The sequence below is a fragment of the Sander lucioperca genome, chromosome 14 (genome assembly GCF_008315115.2).
Source record: "Sander lucioperca isolate FBNREF2018 chromosome 14, SLUC_FBN_1.2, whole genome shotgun sequence".
In the NCBI taxonomy this organism is placed as follows: Eukaryota; Metazoa; Chordata; class Actinopteri; order Perciformes; family Percidae; genus Sander; species Sander lucioperca.
In genome coordinates, this window is record NC_050186.1 from 6,907,876 (window position 1) to 6,927,792 (window position 19,917).

Consider the following 19,917-nt stretch of genomic DNA (forward strand, 5'->3'; position numbering starts at 1 on the left):
AACACTACAAAGACACTACTAACTCTGTTTAGCCACATTCTGGGTTTACAGGGTGGGAGTGGTTCAAACTTCAGAGCTCTTATTTTTAAAATGTTCCTTTCTGTTGTTGTAGGACATGTATTATTATACACACACTCTGACAAACATGCTAATGTATAGAAGGTGTTCACTTACGGTTCATCTGGGCCATGTGTGGGCATCTGTCCTGTTAGTCCAAAATAAAAACATAAATAAAATTGTTAACAAGCACATAATTCATATTTATCTTGATGGCTCTGCATGCAAAAGACCACTACAGCTTCTTGGTTACTTAAAGCGTTTACAGTTTTTACAGTACAAGAAACATTTAAGCGTCATTATTGACATCAACAAGCTACTGATCTCGCTGTGACTTTGTGGAAACCATAGGCTGTAAAAATAATGGACGTAGCATCAGTGACATCACCCATTGGTTTGTGGACAGATGTTTTGAAGCCAGAAGTGATTATATTTGTACAAAAGGGCGGAGCTGGGGAGGATGACACGGCTAAGCCAGTGTTATGTATGGTTTCAATGGCGCTGCGCTAAGCTAAACGCTAAAGAGGAAAAGTTCACCGATTTTTAACCCTTCTGAACCGGGGGGTAAACACAGACCTCCGAGTAGTGCCGTCATTCATCTGCATTCACACTGGTACACCGGACTGGTTGAAATCCAGAGACTTTTTCTCAAGTTACCAGCTAGCGGTAGCGCCAGCTAGCTAGCTTGGTTGGGAGAACGCTGAACAATTCTTTTTTTTTTCAAAAATGTTCTTTGCTGAAGTGAAAACACAAAGTGAGAGGGTCAAAGTTTAAGATGAAAACATGGACAACAGCCAAAACAAGTTGAGGTCTATTTTAACGTCCCCAGTGTTAGCATGGTTAGCATAGCTAAGCCTCTGTCCTGATTGACAGGTCCTAAAACATCCCCTGCTTTATCCTCTATTTTAAAATAAATGGGACCATCATTTACTAAATGAACATCATGCTGTGTTGAAGAAGACTTGAAACTAGCGATTGAGACCATAAACTCATTATGAAAATGTTTATTGAGGTAATAAATCCAGTGAGAAGTAGTCTCTTTTTCTCATAGACTTCTATAGAAACAGACTTCTTTCTGGAGCCAGTGGAGTCTCCCCCTGCTGGAAGTTAGAGAGAATGCAGCTTTATGGAGTCTCCCCCTGCTGGAAGTTAGAGAGAATGCAGCTTTATGGAGTCTCCCCCTGCTGGAAGTTAGAGAGAATGCAGCTTTATAGAGTCTCCCCCTGCTGGAAGTTAGAGAGAATGCAGCTTTAAGGAGTCTCCCCCTGCTGGAAGTTAGAGAGAATGCAGCTTTAAGGAGTCTCCCCCTGCTGGAAGTTAGAGAGAATGCAGCTTTAAGGAGTCTCCCCCTGCTGGACTTTTTAGACTCGGAAGTTGCCGCTTGGTGTAAACAGATATTAATCAAAAACGAGGAGTGTTTCACTTAACTCTAAATACTAACTCAGTCAATGTATAAATATAAATGTGAACCTTACCTAGTTTGACGTACAGGACGCCTGTGGCAGAGATGACCTTGAGTGAGTTGGAGGCGACGCACTGGTAATAGCCGGTGTCTGTTGTGTCCAGGTCCTGGATGCGGAGCTTGGATCCCGCATCGGTCTTGCGGATGGTAATGCGTCCCTGCTCCTGCACCACAGGGGCGTCGTTTTTCAGCCAGCGGATGGACGGTCGTGGGTTTCCTGTCACTTTGCAGTGCAGCGTGGCTGTCTGGCCCTGGAAGTGGGTGATGTTGTTGACCGGCTCCTGGAACTCCAGGAAATAACCTGAAACATAATGGGTTAAAGGTTAAAGGAAGCATGACAACTGAGAAACAGGCAAAATGCGGTCTTCAGAAACCCTGTCTCATTCATGTTTCACAATCATTGGCTCATTCTTCAGCAATGTCCAATCATGTTCATGTAGGTGTACAGTGCAGTCATTATAACCTGCTATCCCACTATCACTTTACTGATGCGCTCATGCCAACAGATTGCGGTTTGCTGCTACAACCTCCTCCTTAAGGCTGCATTTAAACAAAATCAGACGTTGCAGCGACCAGCGCAAGTGTCAACCAGTGAGTGTCATACACAGGGTTTCTTGACACTTACTGGTAAACAAAATAGAATAATGACAACCTTATTCTTTATCCAAACCACCCGGGTAACAGCCTTTTCTCCCTGCTGAGGTCAGAAAGAAGGTGCCGGATACACCAGGCCAGCACAGAGATGCTCAGGGGGAGCTGCTAATCTCAGGTCACCACGATAGGTCAGACGTTGCATGTCGTATCATATTAGGATGTGTATTGTAGGTCAACTGGCAGGTTTATCAGGCGCAGAGATACTTCAATATAAACAAAGATGTAGACAGCAGACACAGTGTGTCTGTGTATGCAGACCTTTTTACACTCAGCACGTGTGGTCACTGTCAGTCAGGGCTGTCGTCAAATGCACCTTTGTCAAGTCCAAGACGAGTCCAAGACCGGGGTGTCACGCATAACTGAATGGAAATTTGTCTCCCCAATACTTAATATGTACCTAATAATTGACCAGACATGTCATCATCGGATCATCCTAAAGCTGAAAGAAAGCTCATTTGTTCTGCAACATTCATGGTTAAACCAACTCCAAAAAGCACTGTGTAGTATTCATGTAATCCAAAAGCAGTGAACACAACAGCTGTGCGTGCGGCTCAGGAGCATGTGCACGTTCCTCAACGTGCACAGAACAATTACACACAAACTGATCACTCGCTGGTCTACACAAGTAAAACAGTCAGTTTAAATCACAGCATCACTGAGACACACTGGAGTTTAACTCAGTCCCTTGAGATAGAGGCAGGACCTACTGGACAGCTGGGTGCACTGCAGAGCATGATGGGAAGGGTTTGTGTCCTGAACTTTCAATGAAGCTTGCTTGTAAAGACTTAAGACTTGACCTTGAGAAATTGCTAAAAGAAAGACTTAAAGTAGCCCTGCAGTATTAGCTAAATAGTAGTTTCCAGTGTTGACCTTTCAGAATGACATACTAGGATCAACCAAACATAATGTAATGTAGTGGTCTCAGATTCAGTCTGACTGTTTAGTTAGTCAAGCTAACAGTGCTGATCAAAGGGTTGTGATAGGATCTCAGCACGGCCGAGCTGACGCAGGAATGTTTGGAGATATTTGGCCAGCCATATAAACACGCAAGTCTGTCCCTGACTGGCTGAGTGAGTGAGTGAGTGATGAAGATACACCACAGTCGAGTTTCTCCATTGGCAGTTGCTCTTTCAAATAGGCTTAGACTAAAGAAGACAGGAGACTTCAGTTAGGGACAGATGAGAAGAAAGGAGGAAAGGAGGAAAGGAGAGGAAAGTGTCCAGGGGAGCAGGAGAGGAGAGGAGAGGTGGGGAAGGAGAGGAGAGAAAAAAAGAGAGAAAGATAAGACAAGCTTCCAAAAAACTTCTAAACACAGGAAGACTTGATGGGACCCAAATTGGCCTGAAATGCCAAGGGGCAAGCCTTAGTTGTACTAAAAAAAAAATTTAAAGGAACATTGCCCGGCAAAACAAACACCTGGTTCCATAGGAAACAGTCCTACTAATATACTATTATTATACTATAACTATTTGACTCAAAGGAAGCTTAACCATGTACACTTGAAAACAAATATTTCTGGGAGCACACAAAATTGCAGATGAACATTTAATATCCAGGACTTCACATTCTAGTCTCTACCACTGATGTGTAACAATTTGGCACATTGACCATGCATGGCTCAGCCATACTGTAAGTTTCCACCCTGTCTTGTTACGGTACTCGTGACTCTCTGCTAGGATCTGTTATGCAGATTACTGTATAAGGAAATACAAAGGAATGGTTGGGGTGCAGAGGCATTGATAAACACACTCAGAAGTCCCCTGGCTCTTAATACCATCTGCATTGGGAGCAGCAGCCAGGCTCTGGAGTTTACGCAATGGAAAAAACAGAGATTGGTGTCCAGCCGAGCTGTCCACAGAGCAGGCTACAGATGAGGGATGCCACCACGCAGCTCTTTAATTATAACGTCTTCATCCTTTATTTAAAGATATACTGCAGGAAAGGAAAGATGAAACAGCTGACGTGCAGATCCCAAACAGCTGGAATCTTTTTAGCAGCAGTGATTAAAGGAATAGCACTGAGGACTGAACTAACCATGTGTGATGATACCGTCTGTTTATGTGTACGTGAGTTAATAAAAACTTCAATGACAAGAAAAATGTTGCTTTGCATTCAGGATATGTCATGATAATATGACCACAAAAACATATAAACCAAGGGTCTAAGTATTAAAGGAACACCCTGACTTATTGGGACTTTAGCTTATTCACCGTATCCCCCAGAGTTAGATAAGTCCAGACATAGGGCTGGGACGGTATGGATTTTTTCAAGAAATTCCCGCGATATCGCGGTATACCGCAACCCCCTTACGAGAGTAGCGTAAGTTAGAGCAAGAATGGCAGGGGGCCTTACGTGAGTGACGTCAGTGCCCGTGAAAGCGAGCGGTACGGAGAGTAGCGTATGAGTGCCGCTGTGAGGAAAAGCAAGAGGAAAAAGAATTATCAAAGATGATGTAAAGTGAGTTAAAAGTGAACAATAAAACAACAAGCTAGAACTTCTCAAGACACGGTGGCTTTATCTATTGTCAGTACTGTGGGTAAAGTGAATGGAGTTACCCCCGAAAAAACATCGGCTTAAACCTTACAACATGTTGTAGCCATAGACTGTATAAAAAGATTGCAGCACAGTGTTTCCATTTCAGCTCAATGTGAGAGTCTTTACTGAGTTTTGCTGTCATTTAGAGCCACAATGGTTTCTCTCATCTCCGTTGATCCATTCCACAGACAGTTCAGAAAGCTCTTTTGTCAATGAAGTAAAATATAAATAAAATAGTTTGCCGACAATGCCGAGTGCAGCCCGTCTAGCAGCTGAGCAGACAGAGAGCAGAAAGGGCGACTCTGCAGTTCGCTAACTTGTTAAAATCTGAAGCACACTGAACACTGCTGCAAAACACTGCAAGACAATGGCAAAAAGATCTTCAACCAGGTGAAAAATGAAGCCAGTCCAGTTTAGAATCTTATGCCTGTATTTGTCATGACAGCAATCCATATTTGTTGCCCAATTATGGCTGTATTATCAACACTTCCAAACCTATTATCAATTACCATTCTCTGACAGAATGTAATGCAATCCTGCAGAGGTACAGGCAGCATGCTGCATGCACGCTGGGCCCACTTTTAAATAACCCACTGGGAGATTCAGACATCTAGCCTGACAAGCCAGACCCACATCCAGATGTTGGGTCTGGGAACTCACTATTGGCAGGGCTCAATCCGAGGGGCGGGATAAACGGTTGTCTTTCAAATTCCCTCTGCACTCATAGCCAATCAGAGCAACGCTAGTTGATAGATTAAACTTTAAACTCTGAATACATCTTCCTTTTTTAAGAATGACTTCAGTGTTGTTCTTTGTTCTTTTCTCAAAGAAAAGCTGAACTCCAAGTCTTCCAGAGTCGCGGCCAAAGCCGACTCCAAAGACCGCTGTTCTCCAGCAGCAGCAGCCATCTTCTTTGTTTTCAAGTAGCAGGGAATTCACGCGGAACCGTCGCAAATCTGCCCTCATTATGTTAAGCCCATGCACTCTTACACTCACCTATACTTCAGATTTGATAGACAAGACTAATACTTATCATTTAACCCGTTTTTATTTCATGATCCATAACCTGATTTTGGCATTAAATATAGTGTACATATATATTTTGGATCTGTTATCTTAGACTTTTATATTTGCACTCTTCCCACTTTGTATTGCAATTGTGGCACAGCAATTTCCCTCAGGATAAATAAAATTCTCATTTTACATCTGTTTGCCTTGAAAATTGTTCTGCTTACTGATGTCATACTTCAGTTTAACAATTGGGGCTAATTGGGGTATGAACCTCAATACTTTGTTGGTACCTACTGAAGGCAAGGGCCAAGTCAAAAGGCACAGCAACGCCTCTTTCACCTCAGACGTCTTAAAAAGCTCGGCCGGGGGCCCAAGATGCTGTGGGCTCTCCACAGAGGCAGAATGAGAGCATCCTGACTGGATGCATCACTGCATGGTACGGGACCAGCAGGCTCCGGGACAGGATTTTTCATCAGGCAACCAGGCTTATGAACAATGAACGCTGACGACGTCTGTCTGTGACTCTCACACACTCACACACAGATGTAGCTGCACATAACAGCACAAACACACAAAAACATGCAAACAGCATACACATTAGGGCTGTTGAAACGAATTCCGTAAAGTAATAGTAAAAAAATCAATACTATTCGAATGCCGAAATTACTATTCAAATGTTATTTTTTTATAAATATGTTGGCTAACGTTAGCTAATCTCCCTCTTCTCTCCTTGGCCTACCTGCATGTGAAAACAAAATGCCTTTGTCATGTCACATCTGATGAAGAATTAATTTTTCATTTTATGAAGTTAGCGGGAGTGAGAAACACAAGTCATTGTGAGGTCTTAACATCACGGAGCTAACGTTACGTACCGAGTCACGTTAGTATAGGGGGAGTGACAGGCTGCGGCTGGAAATTGGAAGAAGGACGGGAAATAGTTTTAACATGACTTTAAAATTGACATCCACCGAGCCAAAATGCTTATGTTATCAATAGTTAGCTCGGTCTGGTTTCCTAACTGCGTCGCGAGTTATAGGAGCTTAGCTGGGAGCTTCATGGAGACAGCTAAAGTTAATGTTAGCTGCCCTACAGCTGTCAGAGTTAGCTTAGCTGGGAGCTTCATGGAGACAGTTTAAGTTAATGTTAGCTGCCCTACAGCTGTCAGAGTTAGCTTAGCTGGGAGCTTCATGGAGACAGCTAAAGTTAATGTTAGCTGTCCTACAGCTGTCAGAGTTAGCTTAGCTGGGAGCTTCATGGAGACAGCTAAAGTTAATGTTAGCTGTCCTACAGCTGTCAGAGTTAGCTTCAACTTCTAAATTACCTTCTAACAGCTGTATTCTCAGTAACATGACAATCTGCAAGAAACAGGTTGCTTATAAATCACTAAAATAGTAGTGGCAGCACCGTTTGGCTTAGTTATCAATGCCGTTAGCATCGTGGCTAACACTATTGTTACTTTACTTTATGACAAATCATTTCGGCTGTGCTTTCTAACATATAATCGTGCTAACCGAGCAACGTTAGCCTTTACAACAGAGCCGCTTCACTACACTTGTTAGATAATATTTCATTCCAGAGTTCTCTGCTGATTTGTGTTTGTCGCTGTGTGCTCGTGGTGGAATATAATGTAAAGAGAGAGCGGCGTGCCAGAAATGGAATGCACCATGACGTAGGTCCCCTTCAAGGCCAGGCTGATGTTAAAAGTCCCTCTAGTGGACAGAACGTGTAACAACAACCACATGCTGATAATGGCATTGACAATGCATAAGAGTAGTGTTAAGACATATTATTAACAGGCTGCATTTGAGCATTAAATATTTGAAAAATAAAAATAACAAATGAAATTTGAATGGTATTATACAGGAAGATTGACAGCTCTAATACACATATCTAAATGTGCACATTTGCACAAATACAGAGCACCTTACGCACTTTATTTGCACACACTATATGCACATTATTTACATTATTGTATATTATTGAATTGCATTTGATTGTATTTTTATTGCTGCAATGTCAAGGAGCCAAAAGCAAAGTATTTCACTCTTATAAAATACTTTCTTATACTTGTATAATTGAGATGTAACAATAAAGGAATCTTGAATCTTGAACATATATGAATGCTGTACTTTAAAACGACACCTAAAATAATATTTTTAACAAAAAAAGAAGAAGAATTGCATAGAAAGCTCTGCAGATTTTTCTTTCCGTTCTGAAGAATGATTCCCAAATGTTCATGAAAACTATTACTGCTTAGTGCTCACTTTAGTCCCTGGAGAAGTGACGGTCAATGCAAACAGTCCTCACATTGTACCATTCCATTTCCCCACCCTGGTATTAAACAGACCCTGCTGCAGCAGGATTCAAGCCTCCCCTTAAATTCTAACATGATTGATGCTTGTAGGCCAGAGGGCCACGCTGAACACCCACCATGCTGCATGACAGAGCTAAGCTGAGAGGACAGGGCTTAACCAGAAGGCATAAACATTAACAAACCTGTTTCAAACCATTAATGAACTCTTTAATGCAGCTGATAGGCCTGGTTCTTGCCATGAATTCACTAACACTTTGCTTCTGGAGGAAAGACTGACTGAGGAAAGTTAGTATGAAAATTGACTGGGACTGTGAGTGTGTACGGTTGCCTGTCTCTATGTGTCAGAGCTCATTCAGACCAAAATATGTAATCCGGCCGCCGCAGTGTGACGTGGTGTTGCGTTTTTCCAAAAGCAGAGTCGGTCTCAACGTTTTGCTGCAGGCCCGCTGCGTTTTTTTTGCCTACATCCACCGCAGCCTAAATGCACTAACCCCATTCAAAATGAATGGAAAGACCTGCGTTTGTGCCGGATCATGTAACGGCTGACGGAGCCAGTCTGAACGTGGCCTCAGTCCTGTTACAGCCTGACGACCTGTCCAGGGTGGCCATGTCAACAGTTTGGTTGGGCTGGGGGGCACATTGTAGACCCCCTAAATCAGAACTAAAAACATATTTTTTGCTACAGTCTTCACCTTCACGTTTATTTAGTCTGTCCTAAATACTAAACAACAGTTATCCATGTTTACTCAGTCTGTGTGCATGGTCATGTACAGTATATGTACTGTATGTCATACATACTTTTTTATATGTATGTTTTTGTATATGTGTTGTGTCACTTCTGTACGTTTTTGTATATTTTACAAAATGCTGTTAATGCTGCTCATCACTGTTTTTATTGTATGTATTGTGTGTGTCAAATATCCAGTTTGTAATGCTTTGTATGTAGTTTATCTTTCTTCTATAAGTTTGTGTGTGTACAGCCCTATGAGGCATGATTTGTGCTATTGGGCTATGATAAACATATAGGGGAATTTGCCACCCTTACTGGCAAAATAACATTAACAATTTGTACAGTTAATGGAATAACATCATTTATTCAGATTAGCAGCAGAAACTAGACAGCAGCCGGCGCTGTAAACATGTCTGACAACTCACAGACACTTTGTATGATTTACATTGGCAACAATAGGGCATACGATCTGCACATCACAACTTAAACAAAGTGTAATTAATGAGGTGTCTTAAGATTACACCTTTAACAGCTTGATAACACTGTGTCAAACATTAAACGCCAGGTTCAACACAAATGAAGAGCATCAGTGTTTTAACCTCTGGCTAACCTGAGCAGCAGCCACCATGGCTAAAAAGTCCCTATGTACTGTATATTGACACCTACAGTACAGCAAATAAGCCTGTAACAATTATTACATCATTGTCTAATTGCAATGCTTTTACATAATCGCCGTTTCGTTGTTTAACTGCAATTAATTGCTAACATCCTAAGGGGTATGACTGTTAATGGTTATTGTCAGTTTTATGTTCATTTAAGAAAAAATACTTTGTTTTATGGTAACAAAGAGACGTGGTTTACGTCATAGGCTGTGTATTTGTTATTACATTATCTGGGTAACAGAGACATACCCAAATTATTTATTCTAGGATTTATTCACAACTTTAATTTGTTTTCAAAAGTTTTTTTAATTTGACTGAAAGAGACAATTATATTGTTAAAAGCAATTATTTCTGAGACAATTAATTGTACAGCAACATTTGGAATGGTTACAGCTCTAACAGCAACCTATATGTAATTAGCAGAAAATTTTACACGCTATTTAGTGGTGGGGACGATCGGTAAGGCTCCAAACATGGTCCGTGCAAGTGCAACGCAAATGTCAACGTCCGGCACTACAAATTGTGCGACCCTGGTGAACATACTCAACATGCCCTCCAGGCAAAAGGTTCATCATGTGCACGATGAAGCCAAAGCTCATCAAGACGTGCCCCCACCCTTAGTCTCACTCCCTGGGTTCCTTGATGCCTCCAGGCAGATCCTTAATTACCCCATTTGACCCTCCATTAATCCCCTCGCACTCCCCTAGCCCTTCATCCCACCCCCCACCCCCCTGACCCCCTTTTCCTCAGTACCCGGCCCCCATTCATCCCTAAAACCAATCCTCAAGGGGGCGATACAGAGCGTTTCAATAACCAACAAACCGAGAAATGTTTCCCTTACCTTCAGCTGTGGGTGCAGCTCCACTCTGAGCTTCAGCCAGACCATCTGTATCCACTGACAGACCTGGATCGGCTGCAGAATCACATATAGAGAGAATGCAAGAGTTAAAACTAGAGCCCAAATAAAACAAGTCAAACTTGGTGGTGGAGATCCCTAGAGGCTGCAAAGTTTATTATGACAAATACAAAAGGACAAAAGGAACTGCATAAGGAACATTTAGGCTTGGCCGCAGTGAAGCTACAAATTAGAAGTCTGTCCTCAGGGTGGTGCTTGAAAAGGTCATTGGGCCATTAATATTAAGAGTTCATCTTCTTGGGAGCATAAATGTTCTTGGCAATTGATCAGAATATATGTAATATATATGTAGTACATCTATCTACATATGTCTAACCCATCTGGACAGAGTGAACAAGTGACAGAAAACATCATCTTTAAAGGCACCAGTATAGACCCAAAAGCCCAGTTTGACTGAAGGTACTGGGGTCTTTTAAGTCCACAGAACTATTTTGAGGGAGCTAGAAGGTTCCTTCAGCCCATTGTTGTGTGTTTCCACATACATCACTATGAGAGTACTTCCTTGTTTTATGAATAAAGCGGTCGGCGACGGTCATCCCTGCAAACCCCATACTGAAGATTCCTGTACTTTCCCCCTTGTCCCCAGAACTTCATTGAGACCGTGGTCCCTGCAGTCGAAATGCAACGAGTTCCTCAGAAGGTCTCTAGGTTCTAGAGAAACGCAGCTAAAGTTTCTGGACTCATCAGGTAGTTACTATAGGGCTGTGCAATTAACCAAATTTTGATCGCAATTTGGACTCCTAATAATCACTACAAACAATGTATTCGAGAAAAACTGTAATTTTGCACATTACGTTTTGCAAGTAAACTCTTATTTTAGTAAAAAAAAGTATGAAGGGAAATTTCACAGTTCAATGTGTTTTCACTGTTGATTTGTTTAACAGTTTCACTGTTTTTAAGTTCAATAATTGCAACATCTTTCCAAAAGACAATGAGCGATCGTGTTTAATAATCGTGACTTTAATATTGACCAAAATAATCGAGCAGCCCTAAGTTACTATTATTGATGATAAAAATAAAAAATAAAGAAAATGATTTGGTGATTGGGACGACGCTATTTTAGCAATAGTTCTAATGTATTGTAAATGGTCACATTTTTTAGTAATTAATGTTACAAAACAGCGTTTACACTGCCATGTGTTTCAAGGATAAAACATGAGACGCTACTTTTGATAAAAAGAAAGTTGGAAAAGCTCGAGCCCTGGTAACCAGACCTCTCCTTCATAAGAAAGCAAAATGGTCTGATGTGTGTAGAGGTCTGTATGGTTATAACATAAGTCCAAGTCAGACTTCTTCAGTGTTCATCGCTCAGGAGGTTTTCATCGGAAGCCAAATTATCCAAAAAGGTAAACACTGAGTAAAACAGTTTATTGTTAAAAAATCTCATCCAGACGTCCAATAACTAAAATCCTTCATATCTAAAAAGGGTCTCTTAAAAATGTGGCTTTAAACTGGATAAAAGGTCAATCTAGGATAGAGTCTGACCGACACAAAGGGGATATGACGCCATTGACAGGCGACTAAATGTAGCAGACTGTTAAATTTAATAAAAAGACAGATATCTCTGGGTTTGAACACTGTTGGAAACATTTGGAATTATGTAAGTACACAACTCAATAAAATATATAACGTATCTAGTCGTTTTTAGTGTTCTCTTCCACTTCTCTCAGTTCGGCTGTGAGGCAAACTGAGTTTTTGCTCTGATTTACACAACACATATGTTTTTATGAGCAGCATGTGTAATGGATACTCTGGCTGCTCTGTTTGATTGGGCCTGGCTCTCTCTGCAAGCTAATCAGGATCAGGCGCATGCGAGCAGACACAACGTATAGCTCGGTTATTAACTCGACTTGACTTGGCATTGGCTCCTGCCGTCCCTGTGATACAGACCATGTGCTTGACAGATGTGGGTGGTGGAGGAAATTGGTGGTGCTGAGGACTTCAGCGAACAAAACCATACAGCATTCCTTTCAGGAGCCACACTTCCCTTGGAGAGATTGGAGTTTAATCCAGCCATAGATGTAGGCAGATATGGAGACAGGTCTCCTTTAGTATAAGAAGGATGGATTATTTCACTAAATATTTCTGCATCAGATGCAGATGTTGGATTTGTATCACCCAAGACATGTCAAGCATAGTCCTGGGAGATATTTAGCAAGTAGGTTTGACCAGTCCTAACTAGACATGTTTGCAATGTCTTCTAAACATCGTAACAGTTCTGATTCCAAGGATGAGGCATCAAAACAGAACCCTCGTCTTTGTTTGATCTGTCCCTGGGTCATTCTCAGCCGACTGCTCCCATCTGTTACAGATTTATGGCAGAAGTAAAAAAACAACCTCAAAACTTAATGGAAACAACAAAGAGTGATCTGTTCTTGAAAGAACATGGAATAACAGCGAGAACAGCTAAACAGTCTCAATAAAGTCTGCAGGCAAACTGTCTGTTTGATTGATTGGGTGATTCAGTATGGCTTTTCTATAAAGGTGGGGGTTCAACAGAGACCAGCCAATAGCCTGTTCTGCTTTGGATCTGGTTCCAGATTAATCAAATACTGAGATTTGCTAGGCTACGAAGCTAAAGAAGATCTCCCCAGATTTTTAGTCTCTTGTTGCTATTTGTTTAGTAGCAACCAAACATTCGGGTGAGCAGGTTGCTCATTTTTAGACGCTGCTAGTTTTAATTCTTCTTCATCTTTTGCTTCAAATTTTGAGAGCCAAATTCAACGAGATTTGAAATTTTAGATTCAATAAAGTAGTATCAAACAGCAGCCCAATAGGTACCATACCGACAACCATACTGATTACTAAACTGGGCTGTATGTGTACAATCTATGGAGTTTCCCTGTAACACAAATATTAAAAAACAAATTCCATACGGGATAAAGATATAAAATTGCACAGTACATCTACTGTATACAGTGTATGTCTCTTCATTGCAAGTCTGTTCCTGTTCTGTCTCAGCTCAGCTGACAGATGTGGCATCTCTTCAGCCTAAGCATCTGTGTTTGGACAAACCAATACCTTTTAGAGCATCCATCAGCCTTTAGACTTGGAAGTGGTGGCAAAGCTTTTCTTTTCCCCAGCCGTGGCTTCTACAGCAGAAGTTCAAAGTTTTTCCAGGAAGGTGCGGTGCTTGTGGGATCTTCTGGTTTCCCATTTTGGAAATTTGGCCAGTAATCTACTTTCACGTTCATAGCAGCAATAGGAGTATCTTGACTGTCATTCAGAGCTCATGTTGTCTGAGCTAGCTTCTTCATTCTCATGGTCCAGTTCTGCTTTAAAATGATCTGATCCATGAATGGCACAACAAAGTCATTCCTCATCATCAGTAACCTCAGATGCATCTTCATGACCAGAGCTGTTGTTATTAAGACCCTCCAATATCAAAGAAAATGCTACTCTGCAATTAGGGATGCTAATTCAGAGTAGAGTTTTTTTTAGAGTTAGGTAGTCTGGATCAACGACAGTTCATTTCCACCGAATGCCCCCTCGCCTTCCGCTCTCTTTGTGTTGCTGTTCTTAAACTCTGTTTGCTACCGGAAACAACAACCAGAACCTCCCAGCTAGCAAGCTCCACGCTGAAAATGGTTTTGAAGAAAATGTGGATGGTGTAAAAAGTCAGGCCTGCTTGGTTCTTTCAGGGAATGATTGTAAAGATTTATAAAGAATATGTTTAGGTCATTTCCTCTCTAACTGGGAGGTTTTGGGACTGATTGGTGGGATTGCTGTGGACGAAGTACACACAGAGATACACTGGTAAGAGATAATGAGGTTTAACCATGTATCAGCTCATTTAAATAGGTCACGTTACTGTATTGTGTGATTTAATATAGTATGTGGTGTTTTCTTTAGCGGGTTGCAAATGTTCCACCAAAACAAGTTCCTTCCTGAGACTATTGAGAGCCACCATCTCTGGGTCCCGAGCTTAGCGCCGGCCCAAGACCGTTGTGATCAGAACTCTATCCATGGCAACGGTCTGTTTTACAGATTTAACAGAGCGTAGAATGCCATGATTGACCAATCAGAATGGAATATTCAACAAATATGTGTAATAAAGGGGATATTGTTATGGACAAGTAGTTTGAAGGGTTTGGTTCTCTATTAGCGTTGGGATTAAATTTGAAATATTGCCAAATAGGTGCTTTTTCTTTTCGCTTTGCCACCAAATCCTCGGCCATCGTCTTGCCGGTAGTCCTGCTACTCTGTGCTTGTGGCTCCGAGGTCCGGTGAGTGTCTGGCCGTCCCGTGTGGTCCCTGGAAGAGAAATGATGGCCCCTTGTGTCCATCAAGTTGTGCCTCTTGTTAACTCATCCACAGGGTTTCTCGTGGAGTCTACGTAATGCCAGTCACAAGGATCTGTGTGCTCTTGTGTACTTCAATACCTTACAGGCCTTTGCAGAACCTCAGTTACAGTGCAGCCACTCTGCTGCTGTCCGAAGCAGACACTTTATTTGGGCATCTGTCGTCCGACTAAGCCTTGACAGCAGGCTTAGTAGTTTAGAAGTTAGAGTTTTGTTATTTAATGAATGGGGGCGATGATAAGCAAAAGTGAACTAAATGGGTTTTATTTGTATAAAAACAAAACGGCGGTGGGTAAGTAATGTATTGGGTGTATGCCCGACCATTGTGTAACACCGGAAACACAGACTACTGTGACATGCCCATGACATTGAGCCCAACTATATACCATGCACCCTGTTACATAGTAAAGTAGTATTTTGTCATATAATAAACTAATGTTTTGTCAGTAAACCAACAGAGAGAAGAAGTGAGCCGAGTTTCCTAAAGCCTGGTTACAGGCATCACTTTAGACAGTGGCTGTGATTGATTATACATATCCACAGCTTTGGAAAATGAGGGACTGGGGCAAAAGGATGCTTTTCCATCCAAGGCTGAATAAGACTGCTAGCTGCTGCATTCCAACAGCCTGCTGCCTTGGCCATGAAAGGGCCCTTTGAGAGCTGAGAGGCCAGGCCACGGCTCCATCTACTGGGGTTTGGATAGAGGGCCCTCTGGCACACCTCAACACTTTCCTTCCCTCTCTTGTTCAAACTGCTGTGTGTGTGTGTGTGTGTGTGTGTGTGTGTGTGTGTGTGTGTGTGTGTGTGTGTGTGTGTGTGTGTGTGTGTGTGTGCGTGTTTGTGTGTGTGTTAACCTTTGTCTATGTTCTCCCCATCCTCCACCCCTCTACATTTGCTGCTCTCATTTCCAACCTTTCCCTGAGTTTTAGGCGAAGGTTGATTTAACAGCTTGCAGAGAGCAGACCGGAGTTATACAAACATTTTTAGAAGGCAGAGCTACTTTAGAGGCTGACATGATGTTGCTGGTTGAGTTAAACCCCAGTGCATGGAAGCAAATAACCACAGAGTGTCAAAGGAGGAAAACATTACTGAAAACCCAACCACTGCTGTTCTTCTCTCCAAGAATGTGAGTGCTTAATGAAGTGATATAAAGCTGCAAGCAGCCATTGTGTCTTTTGAAATCAATATAGCTGTATGGAGTCCGTGGTTAAGTATGGTGAATGAAGCACATCCTGCTGAGCAACTGAATCGTTGAAAAGCTTTTATGACAATGGTCACGAGGTGACGATGTGTACGAAGAGCACCTCACCCTACCACCTAACAAACTGGACTTAGAATGTGAAGAAGTGATATTGGACCCTTCTAGGGATGTCAATAAATATTCTAAATTTGAAAATATATCTGAATTGTAAAAAAAATAAAAGAATATTAGAAAGTGAAAAAGCAGAACTACCGCGGCTGTCGGCCTTGCGCGTTCTAGTTTGGGCCTGCGCTGCTGCTCCCTAAACTGTCACTGTGTGTGTAATGTCAGATTGTATATATATATATATATATATATACAAACCAAAAGGTGGACCAGAAAATTCATCAGCGTCTGACAGAGGTGGGGATACAACACAGCCACACAGCGCAGGGAAAAGTAAATGCATGCAGTGGATTGAAAAAAATTGTTGAAAGGAGGCCAACACTTCGATAAAAAGCTGCATTTTCACATTTAACCACATTAAAGTGGCCACACTTTGAGACTGCCAAATTTAATTTGCTTTAAATGCTCAGCATTATAAACTTTTACATGGCTCTTATAATTAATAAGCCTCCACAACACTAGCTTGTGTTGTGTGAAAGGCTGTCTTCATTCAGTGTAAAGTGCTCTAAAAGTATCGACACAACCAACTGCATTCTATCTGTTAATCTGGCACTTGACCTGATGCCGCTCAGACTACGTATATATTGCTATGGTCTCAGTGTAGTTGGCGGGGCGCGGGGGGGGGGCGCGGGGGCACATTATCTCCCCAGTCCAAACAAGTCAAGTCCTGGTCAACCTCCCTCTAATAGATATCCAATTCAGAGCGCACTGTGCCTCCTCTGTCCCTCTCAGCCGTCAGCCTCTCAGTTTTCTGTCATGGGAGTTATTCAGGGCCTCCTCAGTTACACTGATAAGTGCTTTCTTAGAAAGAAAGAACCACACTGCTGTTTTAAGGTTTATATTAACGGGATCATTACATATGGACATCCCTACATTGTTCTCAAAACAGTCATTTTTGGTTCTTTTTAATACGGTTCGGTTTGGATCTATGTGTTTTAATTACAGGATGTAATTTCCCCTAGGAATTAGGGGGATTGAAAGGAATAATTGCATTGATGCATCGTGATGCGGACCTGGGTGATGCTGCATGGATGCAGTAACAGACCATAATCACTTATAGCCTACTGATGGTATTTGTTGATTTTCCAGTCACAGATTTTTTGTTTTTGTCTGTTCTCTTCAGACTCCGCTACATTCAGGAAATATCTTTTATAAGAGCAGATACAATAAAAAGGGGAGTTTATATTAGGGCTGCACAATATATCGTTTTTTTATCATCATCATGATATCAACTGGTGCAATAAACGCATCGCGAAAGGCTGCGACACATCGCCAAAGACACTCAGAGTTGAGTGAAAATATTAGTAGAAAACTGCACTTGGAAATGTAACTGCTATTCTTTATTTAGTGGTGCTTTTTATTCAATTCAATGGTCAATTTGTTCAATAAAAGAATGTTGGAAATGATTTCCTTTCAAAATACTGAAAGCAGCAGAACTGGGAATACTTTAATATCTGTTTATTTTTCGCAAGTAATATCGTTATCGCGATATTCAACAACGTTATCACACATCGCATTATTTTCCTCATATCATATCATACACCTGACCAAACTGAGCACAGCTCATACCGGCAGATCTGAGAGCTCTATCACACCACACCAGACGCCATGTTTTAACTTCTTACTTCTTACACTATTCACAGAGAGGCTTTCTCACATATAACGACCATAATATACATTCAGGCAACATCATCACAGGCTGTTTCACAAAACCCTCCACCACATGCCCACTCACATCCTCTGACCTTCATCTTTTATCCATTCCTCGTTCAAACTACTACACCAAAGGTGATTGTGCCTTTTCCATTTTAGCTCCAACCCTCTGGAATCTTCTCCCTCAGTCGGTCAGGTCTGCTCAATCTCTGGACTGTTTTAAGCGTCTTTTAAAAACTCACCTTTATACATTAGCCTTTGTGTAAAGGGCTGCACCCCCTTTATGCTGTATTTTAAATCACATTATTTTTTTCTGACAGTCTGATTTTAAAATTGCTATATAAATTGATTTGCAAAAATCCATGTTCAGATGCACCAATCAGGGCGGGGAGGGGGTGTCTAACTGTTCAGATGCACCAATCAGGGCCAGGGGGGGTGTCTAACTGCGTGTCAATCACTGCTCGTGTGATTGTTGTACTAATGTTGTTGCTAAGAAACCAAATCTTTAAAAGATGTACTCAATCTTTTCACTCTTCCCTGACAGAGTCAGTGGCTGAAGCACAACTGCTGATGATGAGATAAGTGAGCAGTGTGGGCTGAGCACTGTGTTCCTGGTTCAAACAGGAACGGCTGACGTAGGACCAGCAGAGACAGAAGTGGGGAACTAGCCTTCCATGAACTTAATGACTGTTACTCACCACCACAAGCATGTATTATGAACCTGTGTAACGTGATGTGTGTGTAAAATTATTGATTGATACATAGAAATTGTGTATATTTCTGCTGACTTTCGTTGATTATTTCCTGTAATATGCTACCTGGAGAACACTTTTCAAGCCCATGGAGGGGTTTTAGGCAAGTGTCCTTCATATTCCCTTGCAAATTATATAATGTATCTATATTTGTATGCGTGTGAAGAAACTAAATGTTGGTGAACTGAGCTATCAGGGTTAGTACTCTCTGCCAGGTAGGACTGGGGTGGATAGGCCTGTAACAATTATTACATAATTGTCCAATTGTCAATGTATTTTTACATAATCGTGGTTTCTTTGTTTAACAGCAATGAATTGCTAACATGAGCTAAGGTCTTAAGGAGTATGACTGGTAATTATTGATTTTGTTTAGATATGACAAATTGTAATTATATAAGTGATAATTTGTCGGATTATATATTATTATTGTTATTTCAATTGTTAGTTTTTGGCACTTGAGCCTATAGGCTATATAGGCTATATATATATATATATATAGTTCATAGCAACAAATATGACAAGGGGGCGGGGGGGGGTACAGTTAGAAGAAATGTTTTATGATATAAAGAGGCGTGGTTTACTTCATAGGCTGTGTATTATATTATATTATATAATATATGTGTTATTATATTATCTGGGTCACATGACAGTGATATATAACCAAAAGATGTATCCTGGGATTCACTCAAAACTTTCATTTGTTTAAAAAAATAATACATAAATAAATATTTTTAAATTCGACTGAAAGAAACAATTGTTTTTTTTATTGTTAATCGCAATTATTTCTGAGACAGTTAATGTACAGCAACATCTGGAATTGATACAGCTCTAAATTTGGAAAGTCCGAATGTAACGTTTTGGAATGTGTTTCTGGTATTTGTGACCAACACACAGCTCAGCTCGACTGTGAAAGAAGACACAGACGATGCCCTGAAATTATGACCCCCCCCCCATAAAAGCTATAGGGGTCAGTGTATCTGATGGAAGCCCCTCGGGGGGAAAACAAGCCAAACTGCTCTAAAGCTGCATACCATACCACCTCACTTAGTCACGTGGCTCCAACACCAAACAGTCAAATCAAATTAAAACTTCAAAAAATGTGCTGCTACTCTGAGTATGAATTCATACATTCGTTTTGATACTCGTTTACTATAACTTATACAGTACTAAGTGTTAATAAATCTCATAGACATTATATATTTCATTCATCTGCTTATAAACATATTTGGGACAGATGTTCAATTTTGTCTTGCTTTCAATCAAAAATGTAAAGCTTGGCCAAAAGAAGGCAGGAAAACATCAAAACAAGCTCACTGATACATGGCCACCATCATATTCACATAAAGTTGTTATGGCTCAACTCCAGCAAGGAAACGCCTCCTGACTCATCCAGACATCAGACACAGAGCAACATTAACATTCATTAGAAGTCAAAGTCCAATATTCACTCTCCTTTTAGCTCTGGTTTGGTCTCCACCAACTCCTGAGAAAACTATCTGTCTCT

The 19,917-nt window shown here is 41.2% G+C and overlaps 1 protein-coding gene across 1 annotated transcript in view; it reads right to left on the reverse strand.

Moving 5' to 3' along the window:
- The window catches only part of ror2 (receptor tyrosine kinase-like orphan receptor 2), a 64,260-nt gene that overhangs the window by 25,642 nt on the left and 18,701 nt on the right, over nucleotides 1-19,917 (reverse strand). Inside the window, exons 2-4 of the mRNA XM_031282245.2 lie at nucleotides 10,267-10,338; nucleotides 1,533-1,820; nucleotides 175-205 (exon numbers count right to left, since the gene is read on the reverse strand). Of these exons, the coding sequence (XP_031138105.1) occupies nucleotides 175-205; nucleotides 1,533-1,820; nucleotides 10,267-10,338 (391 nt within the window). The remainder of the gene's footprint in view (nucleotides 1-174; nucleotides 206-1,532; nucleotides 1,821-10,266; nucleotides 10,339-19,917) is intronic.